We start from the raw sequence: 18205 nt of genomic DNA on the forward strand, positions 1-18205 counted from the left end.
AGATTTTTTAAAATAGCTTTGTTGAAATTTATTTCATCCATTTGAAATGTACAATTCAATGGTTTTGGGTAGTTTATGATATTAATTTTTTAAAAGTTGTGATTATAATATGTATAACAAAATTTGCCATTTTAACTATTTTCAGACTACAATTCAGTGGCATTCATTGCATTTACAATGTTGTGCAACCATCACCACTGTCTATTTCTAAAACCTTTTCATCACCCCAGACAGAAACTGTAACCATTAAGTAATAACTCCCCATCCCCCCCTTCCAGATCTTGGTAACCTTTAATCTACTTTATGTCTCTGTGAATTTGTCTAGTTCTGAATATTCCATGTAAGTGGAATTACACAGTATTTTTCCTTTTGGCTTTTTTCACTTAGCATAATAACTTCAAGATTCATCTATGTTGTAGTATGTATCAGAACTTCATTCCTTCCCCCTTCAAATAACTTCATTCCTTTTTTAAGGCTGAATAATTTTCCACTGTATGTATATGTTACATTTTGTTTATCCATTTATCTGTTGATGGACACTTGGTTGGATTTCATTTTGCTGCCTATGGCAGTAACAGCCATCCCAGGCCTCTAGTAGTGAGAACCAGAAATTTGCAGGTTTTGATTATGTATTAATTAGCAGCCTGAACAGAAGGATATAAAGGCAAGAATTGTGCTTAGTTTAAAAGATACTGTCCAGTGTTATTGTTTTATGGAATGATAACCATGATACCTTGGTAGAACTAATCTCATAGTTACCTCACTATTTTACTTGAGTAATTTATTCATGTTTAGGGCTTGGCAAATTAAGGATAAAAAACTTGGTAAAGATAGCAGCTTTTGAAAATGCAAAGAATTACCATAATCACAATACTTATGGTTGTTAATACCATCTTTCATTTAAGAATAGAGTTTAAAAGGGCACCTGGGTTGCTCAATTGGTTACACATTCGGGTGTTGATCTCAGCTCAGGTCTTGATCTCAGGGTCATGAGTTCAAGTCCTGCATTGGGCTCATGCTGGGTGTGGAGCCCTAAGGGGGAAAAAAAGAAAGAAAAAGGAATAGAGTTAAAAAACTACACAAATTTTGAATGTCATTCATTCAATAAATGTTTTTTGAGCATCTATTCTCTGCAACTACTCTGTCAGATGTGAGGGATAGGCAGTGGACAGGTCTAACATATTCCTTGCCCTCATGGAGCTTAGAATCTATAGGGGGAACTAGACATTAAACAAGGAGTTACAGAAGGACTAGTTGTTCAATTTTCAGCTCCCTTTTTTCTTCAAAATTAATGTCTGCATTTAACATGGTAATTTCTGTCTTGAAAGCTGTGATTGTCAGTGTACGTCACAGTGGCTGTCTTAGAATTGAGGAAATACAGTGATCTATTTATTTACAACTGTGTTAAGTGCTTTGAGTGGACAGTAAATGATTTTATTAAAAAGTGTGTGATGGGGGACTTGACATGTTTGGGGGCTTTGGGAAGGCTTCCCTGAGGAGGTGCCCTTTCAGCTGATTTCTGAAGGATGAATGGAATTATTGAGGGGAAAGAATTGTCAGATGAGGAAAAGAGCTTTCCAGTCAGAGGGAAGAATGTGTTACAAGCTTTTGAGTCTGAAAGAGTATGGAGAATTCGAGGAATAGCAACAACAGCTAACATGTACTGATTACTGAGCTCATATTACATACCAGTCACTGTCCTAAGTTCTTTATTTTATCAACTATGAATGCAGGGCATGGAGAAGTGAAGTAACTTGCCCAAGGTCACGTAGCTAGAAAGGTAAGGCTGAAATTTGTGCTTAGGCTCCTATGCTTGTAAACTGTTGTGCCTTCTATGAGATCACTGTTAACACTAACATGCACAGCAAGGAGGAGGGTAGCCAGGAGCCAGATCATATAAGCCAGTGGTTCTCAACCAAGGGTGATTTTGTTCCCCACAGGACATTTGGCAATGTGTGGAGATATTTTTGTCTGTCATAACAGGAGGAGGGGTGCGCTCCTGGTGTTTGTGGGTAGGGACCAGGGCTGCTCATACACATCCTACACTGCACAGGACAGCTCCCCACAACAAAGAATTACCTGGCCCAAATAGTCAGTAGTTGGGAACTCTGTTACAGGTTCTAGACCGTATTTAGGAATTGGTCTGTGTCCTAAGAGCAATGGAAAAACATTGAAGGGTTTTGGGCAGGGGTATGACATGATCAGATCTGTGCCTTAAACGGATGACTTCAGTGCAGATTGGAGATTATAACAGAAAGGACATTAGTGGATTCGAGGAGATGAGTTGTGAGACTTGCAGAGGCAGTGGGGGCCCGGCCCAGAGGGACAGCAGTGGGGATGGTGGGAGATGGTTGGGACGGAGATGTAAGTAGTCGATGCTCAGGGAGTGTCTGTGTTTAGAGAGGGGAAAGTTTGGATTGTGCTTCTGGGTGGTGGTAGGGGACATTTGAGTGGGGAGGAATCTTGAAGAGGGAGGATCACGGACTTAGTTTTATGTGTTGTGTGTTTAACATGCCTGTGAGGCATCTAAGTCGAGACTGAAGAGGCAGTTTGCGGATGTGGATCAAGAAATCCAAGGAGAGGTCTGGGCTGTAGATAAACATTGAGACCTGTGAGCATGTAGAAGGTAATTGAAATTGTGAATGTGGATGAAATTTGTCTAGGGAGGAAGTGTAGAGTTGAAAATAATCACTCCTCAGGCTGAATCCTAAGGCATTCCAGGATTTCAAGGTCAAGTCTTGAGTCTTAATTCTGACACTTTTTTGGTCATCCTTTTGTGCTTGGTTCAGATTGTTCTGTGCAAATCAGATTTGTCTGGAAAGCTAACTCCACAGGAGGCATAATTACTCTTATTTAAAATGCTTTTGAGTGTTCTCAATGGTGGTACACAAAAATTTATAAAAAATTATGAAATGTAAATTAATTTTTTAGAGTTATGAAGAGTGATTTTTAAAAATTTCGCCCCAGTTAAAATTCTCCCCCTTTGTGCTTACGTCTTTATTAGACATATCCTTTGAAAGAGCAAATCTAAGTTGTTGTTTTTAGTCATTTAGAATTCCTTCCAGTGGCATTAGTGTATGAATTTAGTCAATTCCCATTTCGTGCAGACTTTTCTCCATTTTTCCCCCATTCACCCCTGGAACTAAGTCAGAGCTCTGGCTCTGTGATGGCCAGTTTCACTCTCTCTCACTTTTCCTTGATTTGTTCCTCTAGCCAGAATTAACAAGACTGAGTTTTATGTCTTGGGGCGCCTGGGTAGTTCAGTCATTAAGCGTTTGCCTTTGGCGCTGGGCGTGATCCCAGGGTTCTGGGATCAAGCCCGGCATCGGGCTCCCTGCTCTGCTGGGAGCCTGCTTCTTCATATCCCCCTCCCCCTGCTTGTGTTCCCTCTCTTGCTGGCTGTCTCTCTGTCTCTCTCTCTCTCTCTGTCTCTGTCAAACAAACAAACAAACAAATAAATAAATAAAACCTTAAAAAAAGAAAAAAGACTGAGTTTTATGTCCGTGTGATTGAAGAATATTTGGTATAGCATTCAGTTGTCATAATCTTCACCATTCCTGTGACTTAGAGGAATTTGGAGAAAAAAATTCAAATAGCACAGTATCAGTAACCTAAATGTGAAGACATTATTGGCAATACCCTTTTTCTTCCCCCAAAGTATTTCTATGAGAACTATGATTCACATTTTCTCCTTTGGTTAGATGTCCCTGCAGATCCAGAATTTCAATTCTCCTTAGCTGTCTATTTATTAGGTTGTATTCTGATCTGAGTAATATAGTCTATAATCTTAAATTTCCTCTCTCATTCCAAAAGAATATTTTGCTATCAAAAGGTCTCTGAGTAAAAGGAAGATACAGTTGTTTGACATCATGACATCAGAAGAAAAGGGCTTAAAATCCCTAGATTTTTATCTAATACAAATAGGTGTTTGTACTCAGAAAAATTTATATAGTTGGTTTTCAACTACGAAAAGCTTTTTAAAAAGTAGTCAATCATAATTATATTGTAAGATCTAATTAAGAAAAATGGCACCTGAGATTTTTACTAAAGGGAAGTTGCTAAGAAATTGAGTAATGGTTTTGTTAGTCTGGAAACCATAGCAACACAATAAATATTATGTCTCTTAATTTGTCTTTCAGGGTTCTTTTGGCATGAGTGTCATGGAAAAATAAACAAAATTAAACACAGTAAACTCTGAGTCTTAGCTACCTGAATTAGTCATTTTCCTTGAATGTTTCACTTTGTAGAATTTTGTATTACACATTTATTGAAATTAAAACATAGCCTGTAAAGATACAGATTATTTTTTGTATTTCTTACACCAGTTGCATGGGTTTTATATTATAGGTATACATGCAAGCTGGCAGCTCTGCACTTGGCTTGACTAAGTGCATTTCTGTCATATTACGGAATTTTTAAAAATATTTTTTTAAGATTGATTTATTTTAGAGAGAGGGAGAGCCAGCGCATGCAAGTGAATGGGGAGAGGGGCAAAAGGAGAGGGAGGTAGATTCTCAAGCAGACTCCTCGCTGAGTGTGGAGCTGACATGGGGCTAGATCCCAGGACCCTGAGATCATGACCTGAGCCGAAATCAAACGAGTCAGCAGCTTAACCTACTGATCCACCCAGGCACCCCTCAATTATGAAATTTTAATTTGGCTCTCTTGAAAAGTGTTACCTGATTACAGTAGGACAGAATTTTATTATTTTTTTATTTTTTTATTTTTTTAAAGATTTTATTTATTTATTTGACAGAGATAGAGACAGCCAGCAAGAGAGGAAACACAAGCAGGGGGAGTGGGAGAGGAAAAAGCAGGCTCCCAGTGGAAGAGCCTGACGTGGGGCTCGATCCCAGAATGCTGGGATCACGCCCTGAGCCGAAGGCAGATGCTTAACGACTGAGCCACCCAGGCGCCCCAAGGACAGAATTTTAAAGCTAGAGGTTCCCCTTCTTTTAAAGTCATTCGAGTGTGTGTTTTCATGTACTTCTCTTTGAAAATATTAAGTGCAGGAAGGTTTTGATAATAGTATAACTACTCATGAGTCTACCGCCCAACATTAACTGATATCAGGGTTTTGTGATAATTGCTTCAGGTTAAAAAAGATAAGAAAGGAAGAAAGAAGACATTATAAATGAATTTTAGGGCCCTATTTTCACTTCCTAGGCCTCTCTTTCCACCGCCCTATACCCAACAGTGAACAACTATAATAAAATCACAAGATTTCCTTCCTGTCTGTATTATAAAAGTTCGAATACATATCTCCACAAATAGTATTGTTTTATGGGTTTTTGTGTATTGTTTTCTAAGTGCTCAATAGGCGTGCGGGTGTGAAACAAGTAGAACCATGTGGGAAGCTGCCAGAATAATGGCTCAGTATGGCTGGAGAGAGATTGGGTAGTGGGAGGAGATGATGCTGGAGAGACTGTAGGGCCAGTCATGAAGGGATTTGTGTGCTGAGGAGTTTAAATCTGATTTTGGAAACTGTGGAGGAGCCATTTAAGAGTAAAAGATTTTTCAGGTTTGACTCGTAGTATCATTGCTTTAGCCACCATATGGAGAATGACTGGTAGGAGGCAGAAAACTAGCTGGGATGCTGCTCTAGCCATCTTGGCAAGAGGTGCCAAGAGCCTAAATTAAGGCAGTAATAGTGAGAATGGAGAGGAAAGTTTGGATGGAAAGAATAGTAAAGAGAGAGAATCTTGAAGGGAGCTATGTAGTTGAGGTTTGGTTACTGAAAATGTGGGCGGAGGGTAATAAAAGAGGAGCCTATGATGATTCTTATCTCAGTTTTTGGATAACTGGACAGCTACCAAGGAATATAAAGAGGAAGAGGAAGTTGCAGGGAAAGATTATAAATTCAATTTGTGATACATTGAGTCTGAGGTTCCAGTGGGACAGCCTCAGTGGTTAATAGCCAGTTGGATCAGGACTGTGGGAGAAAAGTCTGAGTTGGACATAAAGATTTGCAGATAATCAGTATCACAGTGGGGGTGGGGGAGGGTGGGAGAGCGTAGAGTGAAAAGGGAGATCAAGCCCCAAAACTTTGGAGCTTATGATAAATTCTGAGAAAGAGAGGTTGGAGAGTTAGGAGTAAAACTGGGAGATTAGTATTGCAGAAAGCCAAGAGATGAGAATTTTAAGAAGGAGTTGAGTGGTCAGGGAAGTTGGAAGTCCAGAAAGGACAAATGAGGTAAGAATAGAAAAATCCTATTGGGTTTGGTAGTTAGAGGTCATTAGTGGCTTGCTAGGAGCAATTTCAGTAAAATGATTTGGGCAGAAGCCAGAATGCAGTCACATGGAGAGAGCAGGAAGTGAGGAGGAGGTGTAAGAAAAGTTGACTATGAAAAGAAGACAAGGCAGAATCGATCCAGGATGGGATTGTTTGTTTTTATTTGTTTTTGAAAGATGAGAGGGAGTCTGAACCTATATAATGAGAAGAACAAGGCAATAGAGGAGAGAGTGAAGATGGAGAAGAGAGATCACATAGTTGAAGCAAGATCCCTGGGGAAGATGGATTTCACATCGTAGCCTGGGGTGTGTGTGTGTGTGTGTGAGAGAGAGAGAGAGAGAGAGAAGGAGAAAGAGAGAGAAAGAGAGGAGGGATATGCTTATATATGTTTTATATTTATATTAAGTTATATGACTTATCATTCTCTTGCCTTTGAATCTTAGGGTGATGGATTAAAACTTTTTTTTTTTTTTGAGCCCAGTGTGGGATTTGAATTTACAACCCTGAGATGAGATCGAGTTGGATGCTTAACTGACTGAACCACCCAGGCACCCCTAAAACTATTTTTTTTTAAATTAACATAACCTTTTTTTCCTTCAAATAACAGTCCTAAATGAAATCTGACTTGTGAATTTTATTCCAAGGAAACAGTGAGCACTGTGCAGTGGATCGGATGGATCTTACCTTACTTGCAGACCCACCGGACAGATGGAAGATTTATAATAGGATTTTTTTTTGAAGATTTTATTTATTATTTATTTGAGAGAGAGTGAGAGTATAAGTGGGGGGGGGAGGGGCAGAGGGAGAAGTAGACTCCCCGCTGAATGGGGTGCCTAATGCAGGGCTCCATCCTAGGACGCTGGGATCATGACCTGAGCGGAAGGCAGACACTCAACCCACTGAGCCACCCAAGTGCCCCAGCAGGATTGGTTTCAGTTGAGTTTCTTATTTGGAATGCCACTGGTAGCCACTGTGAGTTTATTTTAGCCTGTTCTTCTATGTTTATTTTACTTAAAGAGTAACAGAATCCAAATTTGTGTAAGGGTGCTTTTGGGCATTGGACACCACAAGATACATTATGGCTAATCATATATTATTTTACCTCACTTGTTCCTTGGTGTTTCAGGCAGAGTCATTCAGCAGTGTGTAGTGTGGAATAGCAAGGGAGGAGGAGAGTGAGAATGGAGAAAGTGAGGTTAGAATTAGGAAATGAAGTATTCTAGCTGAAAGTGTTAAGAGCCTGCTTGGAAGAGGGGGAGTCTGTTGGAATGGAAATCAAAGGTGGTTGGAAATGGAAAATCAAGGGATATTGTAAAGGAATATTTGGTTAGGAAGTATGAGGCCCTGAGACCTTGGGTCCTGAATAAGTGTGACAAGATTTCCATTTCTGGAGATTGGAAAATAGGGAAGCAGAGCCTATTTCCTAGAAGATGAGGTCTTTACGGTCTATGTTTGATGTTTTAAAGAACTGCTAAACTGTTTGGAATAGTGGCTATACCATTTTATCTTTCTAGTGTGTAAGGGTTCTGATTTCTCCACATCTTTGCCAACATTAGTTATTTTCTGTTTAAATTTTTTTTTTTATTTTAGCCATCTTAATGGGTGCGAAGTATCTCACTGTGGTTTTGATTTGCCTTTCCCTAATGGCTAATGTGTTGAGTATCTTTTTATGTGCTTATTGGCCATTTGTATATCTTCTTTACAGAAATGTCTGTTCAAATCCTTTACACATATTAAAATGGAATGATTTATATTTTTTATTGCATCTCATCCTCTTTTTCTCTTTTTTCTTCTCTTTTCTTTTTCCTTTTTTCTCTTCTCTTTTCTTTTCTTTTTTTCTTTTCTCATGTTTTTATTTAAATTCCAGCTTCCTCGATGTGGCTTCTTCTCTTCCTCTAGTTGTGCAGTTTGTTCTGTCAGTTCTCAGGTCCATTTTATGGGTATTCAGAATGATTTGATAGTTATCCAGTTGTGTTCTAGGGACGGGTAAGCATAGGGTCCATATGCTGCCATCTTAGCTCACAAAGTCATTTTTTCTTCTTAAATTCCGGAAGAACATAATACAAAATCCTGATGGTAAAGGAAAAGTCCGTAATGTAGAAGTACTCAAACCATATGTGGTTAGTTCTCAGCTTTTCCTAGAAGTTCTTTCTGGATAATTTTAAAAATGGTTTTATTTGAGAGAGAGAGAGCAAGCGTGAGCAGGGGAGGGGCAGAGGGAGAGGAAGAGAGAATCTTTAGCAGGCTCCAACCCCAGTGTGGAGCTGGTTACAGGGCTCAATCTCACAACTCTGAGATCACGACCTTAGTCAAAATCAAGAGTCAGATGCTTAACCCACTGAGCCACCCAGGCGGCCCCCCCAAAGTTCTTTTTCTTGTAAGGTTATTTGGGGGGGTAGAGAGTGCATGTGTGTGGGTGCACATGCAAGTGGTGGGAGGGGTAGAGGGACAGAATCTTCAAGCAGACTTACCCTGAGTGGGGAACCCGATGGGGGGGCTTGATCCCAGGACCCTGAGATCATGACCTGAGCTGAAACCAAGAGTCCGATGCCCACTGACTGAGCCACCCAGGCGCCCTTAGAAGTTCTTTCTTAGTGATCACTGTATGATTCCTAATTATTAGTTGAGTTATAAAGTGAACAGCCTACAAATTTAAAAGGTTTCTGAATTAATACAACCTAAGGCAGTTTGTTCCAGGGGTGGTCAAGTCCCATGATTTTTGCTATCATTTTATTTTTCCATTTGCCCCAGGCAATTAGTGGGAAATGGATTTAATTCTATCCAAATATATCTTTACTTTTTGTGTTGTCATTTTCACTGTTCTAAGGAGAATACATTTCTATACTTAGGTGATTGCATATTTCCTTTAATCAGTCTTATTGTACCTAATATTTGAAAGCATAATGATGAGAAAAATTTTTAGAAATCTAGTCCATTGACCTACTTGATTTCACAGGTAACTTCTGAACCTGAATTTCCAGTTCCTAAATTCTCCTATTAACTTTATTTTAGAAGTTAAAAGTTTGAGTCATATCAGCTTAAAGACTCTACAAGTACTTAAATGAATTAGGCTCCTGAATAACTCTGATTTCATGTTTTATGCTGACTTTAACTTTTTTTGTGTTAAAATACATAACATAATTTACCGTTTTAATCATCTTAAAGTATACAATTCAGTGGGATTGAGTACATTTACACTGTTGTGCAGCGAGCACTATTCTCCATCTTCAAAACTTTGTCATCATCCTGTACTGAAACTGCGTACCCATTAGATAAAAATTCCCCATTTCTCCCTTCCTTCCAGCTCCTCGGAACCACTGTTCAACTTCCTGTGCCCATGCCGTTTGATTATTCTAGGTACCTCAAATACGTAGAATCATACAATATTTGTACTTTTGCGTCTGGCTTGTTTGACTTAACATTATGTCTTCAAGATTCAGCTATGTTTTAGCATGTGTCAGAATTTCCTTCCTTCCTGGAATCATATTCCACTGTACAGATATAACATATTTTGTTTATTAATCCATTGATGGACATTGGGTTGTTTCTACTTTTGGCCATTATGGGTAAGGCTGCTTTGAACATTGGCATACAGATATCTGTTTGAGTCTCTGCTTTCAGTTCTTTTGTGTATGTACCCAGAAGTGGAATTATCAGATCAAATGGTGATTCTATGTGTAACTTTTTTTTTTGCCAACTTTGTTTTAAACTTAGTTAATTTTTTGTGATCCTTTATTCTTTTTTTTTTTATTTTATTTTATTTATTTATTCGACAGAGATAGAGACAGCCAGCGAGAGAGGGAACACAAGCAGGGGGAGTGGGAGAGGAAGAAGCAGGCTCATAGTGGAAGAGCCTGATGTGGGGCTCGATCCTAGAACGCCGGGATCACGCCCTGAGCTGAAGGCAGACGCTTAACCGCTGTGCCACCCAGGCGCCCCTGTGATCCTTTATTCTTATATCCCGTTTATTTTATATCTGTGACTATGTGTAAAATGAATGTAGAAATCATGCAGTTGTATTCTGAGGGGAAAATGCTGGTGTTATACCTAGAAGTATGCTTTATGTACCTATAATTTATCTACTTAAAAATACATTGGTACCGGTATAGAATACATGTTTTGTCTACTGGATTGGAATCATCTTTTGCTTTTTGCTACTCCTACTCTCAGTACTGCTTCAAGCATCTGGTAGCAATGTGTAGAAAAATACTAAGATAAAGTACTTTTAAATCCTCTTTACCTTTTTTTAAAGCTTGTTTAGTGGCCTTCTTCAGTACCATCTCCAAGGGAGGCATATCTGAGTTTGGATAAAGTTGGCTAAGGAACAAAGAGAAGGGCTTTTTTGTGACTCTGAAGCCCATGTTCTGTTACACAGCAGCCAGGTTCCCTTTCCTTTTGTTGTGAAAGAAATCTTATCAGAGAGTAGATTTCAATTATCTATAATTTAGGTTTGCTGAGAGAAAAATGGTGAGCCATTTTAGCATAGAATGTATAGAATTGGCCATCGATCTTGGAAGGATGAAATGGGCATTCTCGGTAAATTTCTAAAGAAGGCTACAAGTACAAAGCTAGTAACATGGAAATGACAGTCCCTACGCATTGCCATGGCTTTGCTGAAATTTAAAAAACAAAAAGTTTGAAAACTTTCCCCAGAAAAATGATACTTTGTAATTTAAAAATATATTTGCTATCTGCTCAACTTAGCCTTGAAGTATTTTTCTATAAAATACAAACTCTAGTAAGAAAGTGGTGTCTACCCAAAGTCAGGGGGTAAAGAAGGTAGGAATAGCTTTTTTAAAAGATAGAGGCCAATGACAAATTCATGTGAGAAGATTAATTGCTCTGGTCATGTTCTTGTTAGAGCTTGAGGTTGGAAGATACGCATTTAGAGTTTGTGCTACTAGGAGGCCATCTAGGCAGACTGGGGAAGTGCCAAAATTGGGGTAGTTGAATAAGTGTTAACTCTTAAGGTGTCTCCTCTTCTTAGAAGCCTGCCAAGACCTTGCCAGGGAAAACGAATTGCTCTCTCCTGCATGCTCCTTCCCTTAGCGTTGTGTCTCCACTTCCCTCAACTAGATTGAGGACTTCTTTGGGGCAGAGATGTCATCATATCTTACACTGTATTTTCAGCACCAAACATAATTGCTTCCACACAGTAGATCTTTTTATTTTATTTTATTTTATTTTATTTTATTTTATTTTATTATTTTTTTTATTTTTAAAGATTTTATTTATTTATTTGACAGAGAGAGAGACAGCCAGAGAGAGAGGGAACACAAGCAGGGGGAGTGGGAGGGGAAGAAGTAGATTATTTTTTTTATTTTTAAAGATTTTATTTATTTATTTGACAGAGAGAGAGATAGCCAGAGAGAGAGGGAACACAAGCAGGGGGAGTGGGAGGGGAAGAAGTAGGCTCACAGTGGAGGAGCCTGATGCGGGGCTCGATCCCATAACGCCGGGATCATGCCCTGAGCCGAAGGCAGACACTTAATGACTGAGCCACCCAGGTGCCCTGCGTAGACCTTTTTAAACATTGGCGGAGTCTCTTAATGTGAGACTTGCGCACAAATGTAACACCACAGGAGAACAGCTATTGTAGTTATCACGGGGCCATCTGAATCAGAGTTAGGATGTGGCCAAGAACAGAGGAAACCACTGCAAGATAGAAATCACTGAGGAGATTTTTAAGTTTCATGTGGTACATCAAGCTGTTTCCTTGTCTCAATTCCTCGATGCTTTGATCCTTGGCCTGAAATTCTTTTATTTAGCAGACATCAATTGAGACATGGAAGTTGTGGGGGTGACAGAAGTGTGTAATTTTATTTGTTTTGTATTTCTTAATATTGTATTAAAGAGTGCATATGTGAGTGGGCACAGGGAGGGGCAGAGGGAGAGGGAGAGAGAGAATCTTAAGCAGACTCTGTGCTGAGCGTGGAGCCCAGTGGAGGGAGGTGGCCTGCAGCTGTTCATTTGGTGCAAGTCCTGGGAAATAAGGGTGACATATGACTGGGAGGAACCTTATTTCTGGTTGTGTTTTTCTTCTCTCTTCTCTTGTATTTGTGCTAGTCTGTGAAATTTTGCTTTAACCAGAAGTAATGGGGAGCCAGTGGAGGGTTTTACACCGCTTAATGATAAGTCAGAAACGTGTTTTGAAAGACAGATTGGAAATCCTGTAACATTGTAGACGGGAATTATAGGGCAGCTTCTGGAGGCAAGTAGATGGATTTGAAGGCAGTTGCAGTTGTAGTGTTCAAGCAAGAGATGAAGAGTTCCTGTTGTATGATTTCACTGATATGAAATTTCCATAATGGGCAAATTCTTAGAGACAGAAAGTAGAATTAGTGGTTTCCAGGAGCTAAGAGGAGGGGGAACGAGACGTGCCTCCTAATGGGCATGGGCTTTCTTTTTGGGGCGAGGAACATATCCTGGAATTAGATGGTAGTGGTAGTTGTGCAATCCTTGTGACTGTAGTACTGAAAACCACCGAACTGTCTAGTTGTAAGTGGTGTATTTGATGGTATGTGATTTGCATACTAGTTTAAAAGGAGAGAGATATGAAGAGTTCCTGAAACAGAAACAGCATAATGGCCGAATGGGGGTGAGAGAAACCCAGCAGTAGAGAATTGGCAGTACATTGAGACTGGATATTGGCAATGTCCAAAATGAAATAGAGGCTGGTTCTGAAGTTTCTAATTTGTATGATTGAATTGATAGGGAAAGAAATTTTGGNAAACGAGTTTGCGGAGACATAATGAATTGTGTGAAATGTTTTGAATGTGGAATCAAGGCAAGCAGTTAAAAATAAAGGCCCAGATTTCAGGAGAGACTCTGGGCTAGAACAAAGAAGTGACTGTACAGGAGCTGACTGAGGCAGTGACACAGCTGAGCTAGAGGGTATCTTGTCTGCCCACCTGCTATGGACGGTTATGTCCCATCTGCTCCTTAGCCTCGCAGCTGGTGTGCAGGTTGTTGTTGTTGTTGTTCGTAAATAAAGCTGCATCTTTATATTACATTTCAGGCAGAGGCAAGGCTGGCGGCAAAACGGGCTGCCCGGGCAGAAGCACGAGATATACGCATGAGAGAACTGGAGCGACAACAAAAAGAGGTAATCTGGGGGGGTGATCCTAATTTTGTGCTAGTCTCCAATAAATTAATACTTGGCTGGTTTCCTTCTGAGATAAATCTGGCTCCTGTTGAAACACCGGGAATAGTATAACCTGATGTGTATATTTTAACAAGCCATTTTATGTCAGCAAATTAAATACAATATTTGCTTTAAATAATAGCAAACACATAAATAGCTCTTACTGTGTACATTGTAGCAAGTTGTTACAGTGTGATAAGTGCTTTACTTATATTAGCTAAAGTTAGCTTAGAGATGATGAAGTTATTTACTATACTGTCTTAGAGTTTAGGTTAATTATATTATGATATCTACATACTAGAACACTGTGAAGTCATTCAGCCTTAAAGTTTTTAAGCATATTTAATAATGGAGGAAGACATTCATGCAAAAAAATTAAAAAAAAAACCAATTGTAAGACTGACTGGTAGGACTCCCATTGTGTGTTACAAAAACTAGTATTATATATAGGGACAAAAACTACTTAGAAAGAAATGATTACTATCAATACTTTGGTTTGTCAATGGTGGAATTGATTAGTTTTGTTTTTTTCTTAATGCTTTTCTATAGTTCATAAATTTCAGTACATTTTTATTGTCAGAAAAGCAAAAAATAAAATAGGCTTATAGAAATTGGGCAGCTTTAATATGAAACAAATACTCTTTTTAACTCTTTCCTTCTGACATCAATCTGACTCCGAAAATTCACATAAAAATTATTTCTGATGCCATATGGGTATGAAGGGGAGAAAGCCTGCAGGATATTGTTAATAGCATTAAACACTTTATTTTGATGTTGGTGGTGGACTTCTGCTAATGTGTTAAAGAGAAGTGTATAGATCTTATTTACAGCTCAAAAAGTAAACCAAAAAACCGTTGATACTTATGTTGCAATTTTTGTTTTTGACCTCATATATAGTTTCAAATATTGAATGCAATTCTTGGCTTAAAATGAAAATGTTGCAATGCATTGTCTTTTATGCTCCTAAAATTATAGTAAAATTATAAGGAGATTGTTGCTAAGTTTAAGTTCCATTTCCTCTAAACTGCAGAGAGCCATATATCTCTTCATTGTTCGACATATTTAGCTTAGTGATTCTGTATTTTGAATGTATAACTTATGTTGAGCTAATGATCATTGCTCTTCAGGGCAAATGTATAGGATTAATCTAAGACTTTTCAGATCATGCAGTATGTTGGAAACTTCAGTTGATGAAACTTTTGCATTTGTAGCACTCTCATTATTCCTTTGATCGGAAATGGGGACAGATTCAGAAGTGGCTGGTAGGCCGGGATTGCCTGCCTTGCATGTTGTGATCAGTTGCTGAAATTATGCAATCTTGAAGTAGAATATTGACTAATAGTTTGCCAAGTAGGATTGTTTGGCATGTTTGAACCTAAAGGTCAGAGAGTGTCTCTTCTGTCTGTAGTGGACCAAATGTGTACTTGGAGTCCATCCATTTTCTCTTGTAGTCTACAGCCTCACACTTGTGTCATGAATGCTCTTGACCAAGAAAGATTGAGTAAATGGATGTGTTTTCTTTCTCTGAGTTTGTTCTTGTCTCCCTCAAATTTGTCCCCCTCTCCTTTCCCTCTCCTTCACTCCCTCCTCTGCCCCTCTTTCACTCTCCCCTCCTCCTTTCTCTCTTTTTTAAAAAAGCTAGGCAGAAATGTCCTCGTTGAGAGATGACCCAAGTCATTCTTTAATTTTCTGTGAAACTTACTCTTATGTTTTCACTTCTCTCAGTTCCTTTTCGAATCTTCTACCACCACTCCCTAATTTTTAGCTATAAGACCAAATCATGAACCGGTAAAATATTAGTTATGGGGAGTCATTCCTAAATTTGAACTTTTTTCAGTATCGGTAATTCCCCAGCTGTCTCCTGTTGCAGAGGTTCTTCATCCATGTGAATAGGCTTGGGAGGTGGAGCAGGAAGCCTTAAAATCTCATGCAGACTTTTGAATATATGTGTATTTTTAAGTGAAATGCCCCACAGGTGTTATTAACATCATATTCTCAAGGGAGTCTGTGATCCCTAAAGGCTTAGGAACCACTAATTGCTGTTAAACAAGAAATTTTTATAAGCAAATTCCTTCTGTAGCAGCATTTTGAAGTACAACCAGAATTAAAATATTTATGACTGTAAAAAAATATGACTGTATTGACCTACAGATTTAAAACTTTATCATACTTCTTATTGTGATATTTTAGAAAGGAGAGAAAGATGATGTTTGGTTACTTATAATTAAGTGATTCCTCACGAATGTGTTTGTTACTTTGGAGTAGAATCCGTCCTTTCTTGTTACTAAAGCTAGCCTAATTGGTTTTATTTAAAGTGTCTTCTGCATGAAACTGGGTTATCTTACTGTTGATGCATTGAGAACATATTGTGTGAATAAAAGAAATCACTTTTGCTTGCAAATTTTCCATGGAAATATTAATTTTTAAAAATTGTATATTATAGTTCTAAAATTAAATTGCCTGAGAGTTTATTATCACAGGGCATACCAAAACATTAAATAAGAAGAAAAGCCTATATTAAAAGTCTCATATTTGATTCTTATATTCCAAGGCTGTGAAGATAAAAACATATTTTTTTATCTCTGAAATGTGTGCAGTTCAAGAAGTGAGTGTACTAGATTTTCATGGAAGGGGGAACATTTTGGGTTCAGAGGCTTAGAATGTAGATGATGACTAACTCAAGTCCTGAGTGATAGCTCGGACTCACAGAGAACATGGGTGGGGTTTAGTTTCAGGTGGGAATAATTATCACTTAACCCCTTCTGACACTTGCTTTTACTCTTTTCAAACTAATTTTTCCTTTCACTTCTCAGCTTATCTGTCTCTCTGGCTGCATTCTGTGAGCCTATAGTAGAAGTTGGCATGTTATAGTCACAATATAAGATATAAAGAATAATAAATTTATAATAAAATAATGCATATACAAATAATAGGATTGTCAGTTATTAGAAGGAAAAATCTACCCATGTTAAAAATTGCTCCTGATTTTCACACTTTCTGGGTGTCGGGTTAGGATGTTGGGATGTGAACAGGAAAAGCCAGGGCATGAGGCTCAGGAATGAAGCTAACAATGAGCTTGCTCTGTATGCCAGCGCTGTGCTATTGCTTTTTATACAGGTCTCCATTTCACACAGTAAGAGAGGTACCCACCATCTCCGTTTTGCAGATAAGGTGATGAAAGATTGGTGAAGTCAACGACTTGCTCAGTCATTGGCAGAGCGAGAATTCAGAGGTCGGAGAGCTCGCCACACCTGCTAGTGGGTTGGAAGGGGAAAGGACCAAGATGAAAGGGCCTACGTCTTTGTCGGCCTCCAGATAGTCCTAGTGAGGCCAGTGTTTCTGTTTTTAAACTGAGTGTCTCCATCAGCAGCATGTCGGTGACCTGGACGAGAACGTGTGATTTCTGAGGTTTCCTAATTTGAAACTAAGGGGATGGCTCCAGCCTTAACTTAAATATTTCTTGTTGACAGAGAACAGGGCCAAGTGTTTTCAGTGGGCTGTGGTCTTTCTTTCAGTAAAATCACTTCATCCCCACATCAAGTGAATTTTTTAAAAGCAGACTACATTCCATTTCCATTGATTTAAAAGTATCAAAACAACTTTCCAGAAAGCCTTGAACAAATATACATCCATTTTTTAAAAAGATTTTTATTTATTCATTTGACAGAGAGAGAGAGAGGGAGAGAGAGCACAAGTAGGCAGAGCAATAGGCAGCAGGGGAAGAAGTAGTACCAGGCTCCCTGCTGGCCGAGAGCCTGACTTGGGGCTCGATCCTAGGACCTTGGGATCTTGACCTGAGCTGAAGGCAGATGCTTAACTGACTGAGCCACCCAGGCTCCCCGTACATCCATTTTTTAAGGCATTGTCCTGTTTTTTTCTGCCTTGGATCCTTTATACTACTAATGACTTCCAGGACAGTGAAATTGGATTGTTTCCCAGACTGTGGAAGAGGATAGTCAGCCTTGTAGTTGGTATCTAGAAACATAGTTGCTAAAATTTTTTCTCTTGGCACCCGGTGCTGTTAATTCAGGAAAAGCCAATTGGCAATTTAAAATACTATTCTAGAATACCTGGGAAATGAAGTTGCTTATTCTTCAAAGAAGGAGAAAGTGTAAAACCTAGGCTACCTGGCCATTTTCTTCATGCACTTATTATGTAATCAGTGTAGATTTAGCCAGTGTAGGATGGTCTCTTTATGGTTTGGTGGTCTAGTGAGTCAGAAGATTTGAATGCTAGTCCCGGCTTTGTGTCTTTGTGAATTCCTACTTAATCTTTTTGTGCTGCAATTTTCTTTACTTTAAAATGAAGGGATCAGACTGTATAATCTCTAGGGACCTTTCTAGCTCTTAAAAATAATTCTAGGGTCTTTTCTTTTATACAAGAGTTTCCTCCTCTTTCTGTCATATTTGTCACTGTGCAGAAGTATTCAAGATAGGGGCAGTAATTCACAACTACCTAAATGCCTGCCTTTTTATTTAAGAGTGGTGCTACATGGCAGCTACTTAGTAAAGTATGTGCTTTGTGGTTTTTTTGGTATAATGAAAATTTGCTTTGAGCTTGCCTTACTGTTTGTACAGTAGCCACCAGCCATATGTGGGTAATTACATTTAGATTTAAATAGATAAAAATTAAAAATTTAGGTCCTCAATTGCACTTCTAGCATTTCAGGTGGTCAGTAGCCACACGTGGCCATTGGCTACCGTATTAGACAGCACCAACAGAACATTTCCACTTTGTCACAGAAAGTTCTGATGGACAGTGCTGGTTTAAGGTTTAGTTTATAACTGGAATAAACTATATCCTCGCAGTTCACATTAACTGGCCAGTAT

The 18205-nt window shown here is 38.8% G+C and overlaps 1 protein-coding gene across 9 annotated transcripts in view; it reads left to right on the plus strand.

Annotated features, from left to right (window-relative positions):
• The window catches only part of LRRFIP2 (LRR binding FLII interacting protein 2), a 105014-nt gene that overhangs the window by 24346 nt on the left and 62463 nt on the right, over positions 1 to 18205 (plus strand). For all 9 annotated transcript variants that reach the window (XM_040636982.1, XM_040636975.1, XM_040636978.1 and 6 more), the window contains exon 3: positions 13251 to 13337. In XM_040636982.1, coding sequence (XP_040492916.1) covers positions 13251 to 13337 — 87 coding nt within the window. The remainder of the gene's footprint in view (positions 1 to 13250; positions 13338 to 18205) is intronic.

Source organism: Ursus maritimus, unplaced genomic scaffold (assembly GCF_017311325.1).
Source record: "Ursus maritimus isolate PB19 unplaced genomic scaffold, ASM1731132v1 scaffold_20, whole genome shotgun sequence".
Classification (NCBI taxonomy): domain Eukaryota; kingdom Metazoa; phylum Chordata; class Mammalia; order Carnivora; family Ursidae; genus Ursus; species Ursus maritimus.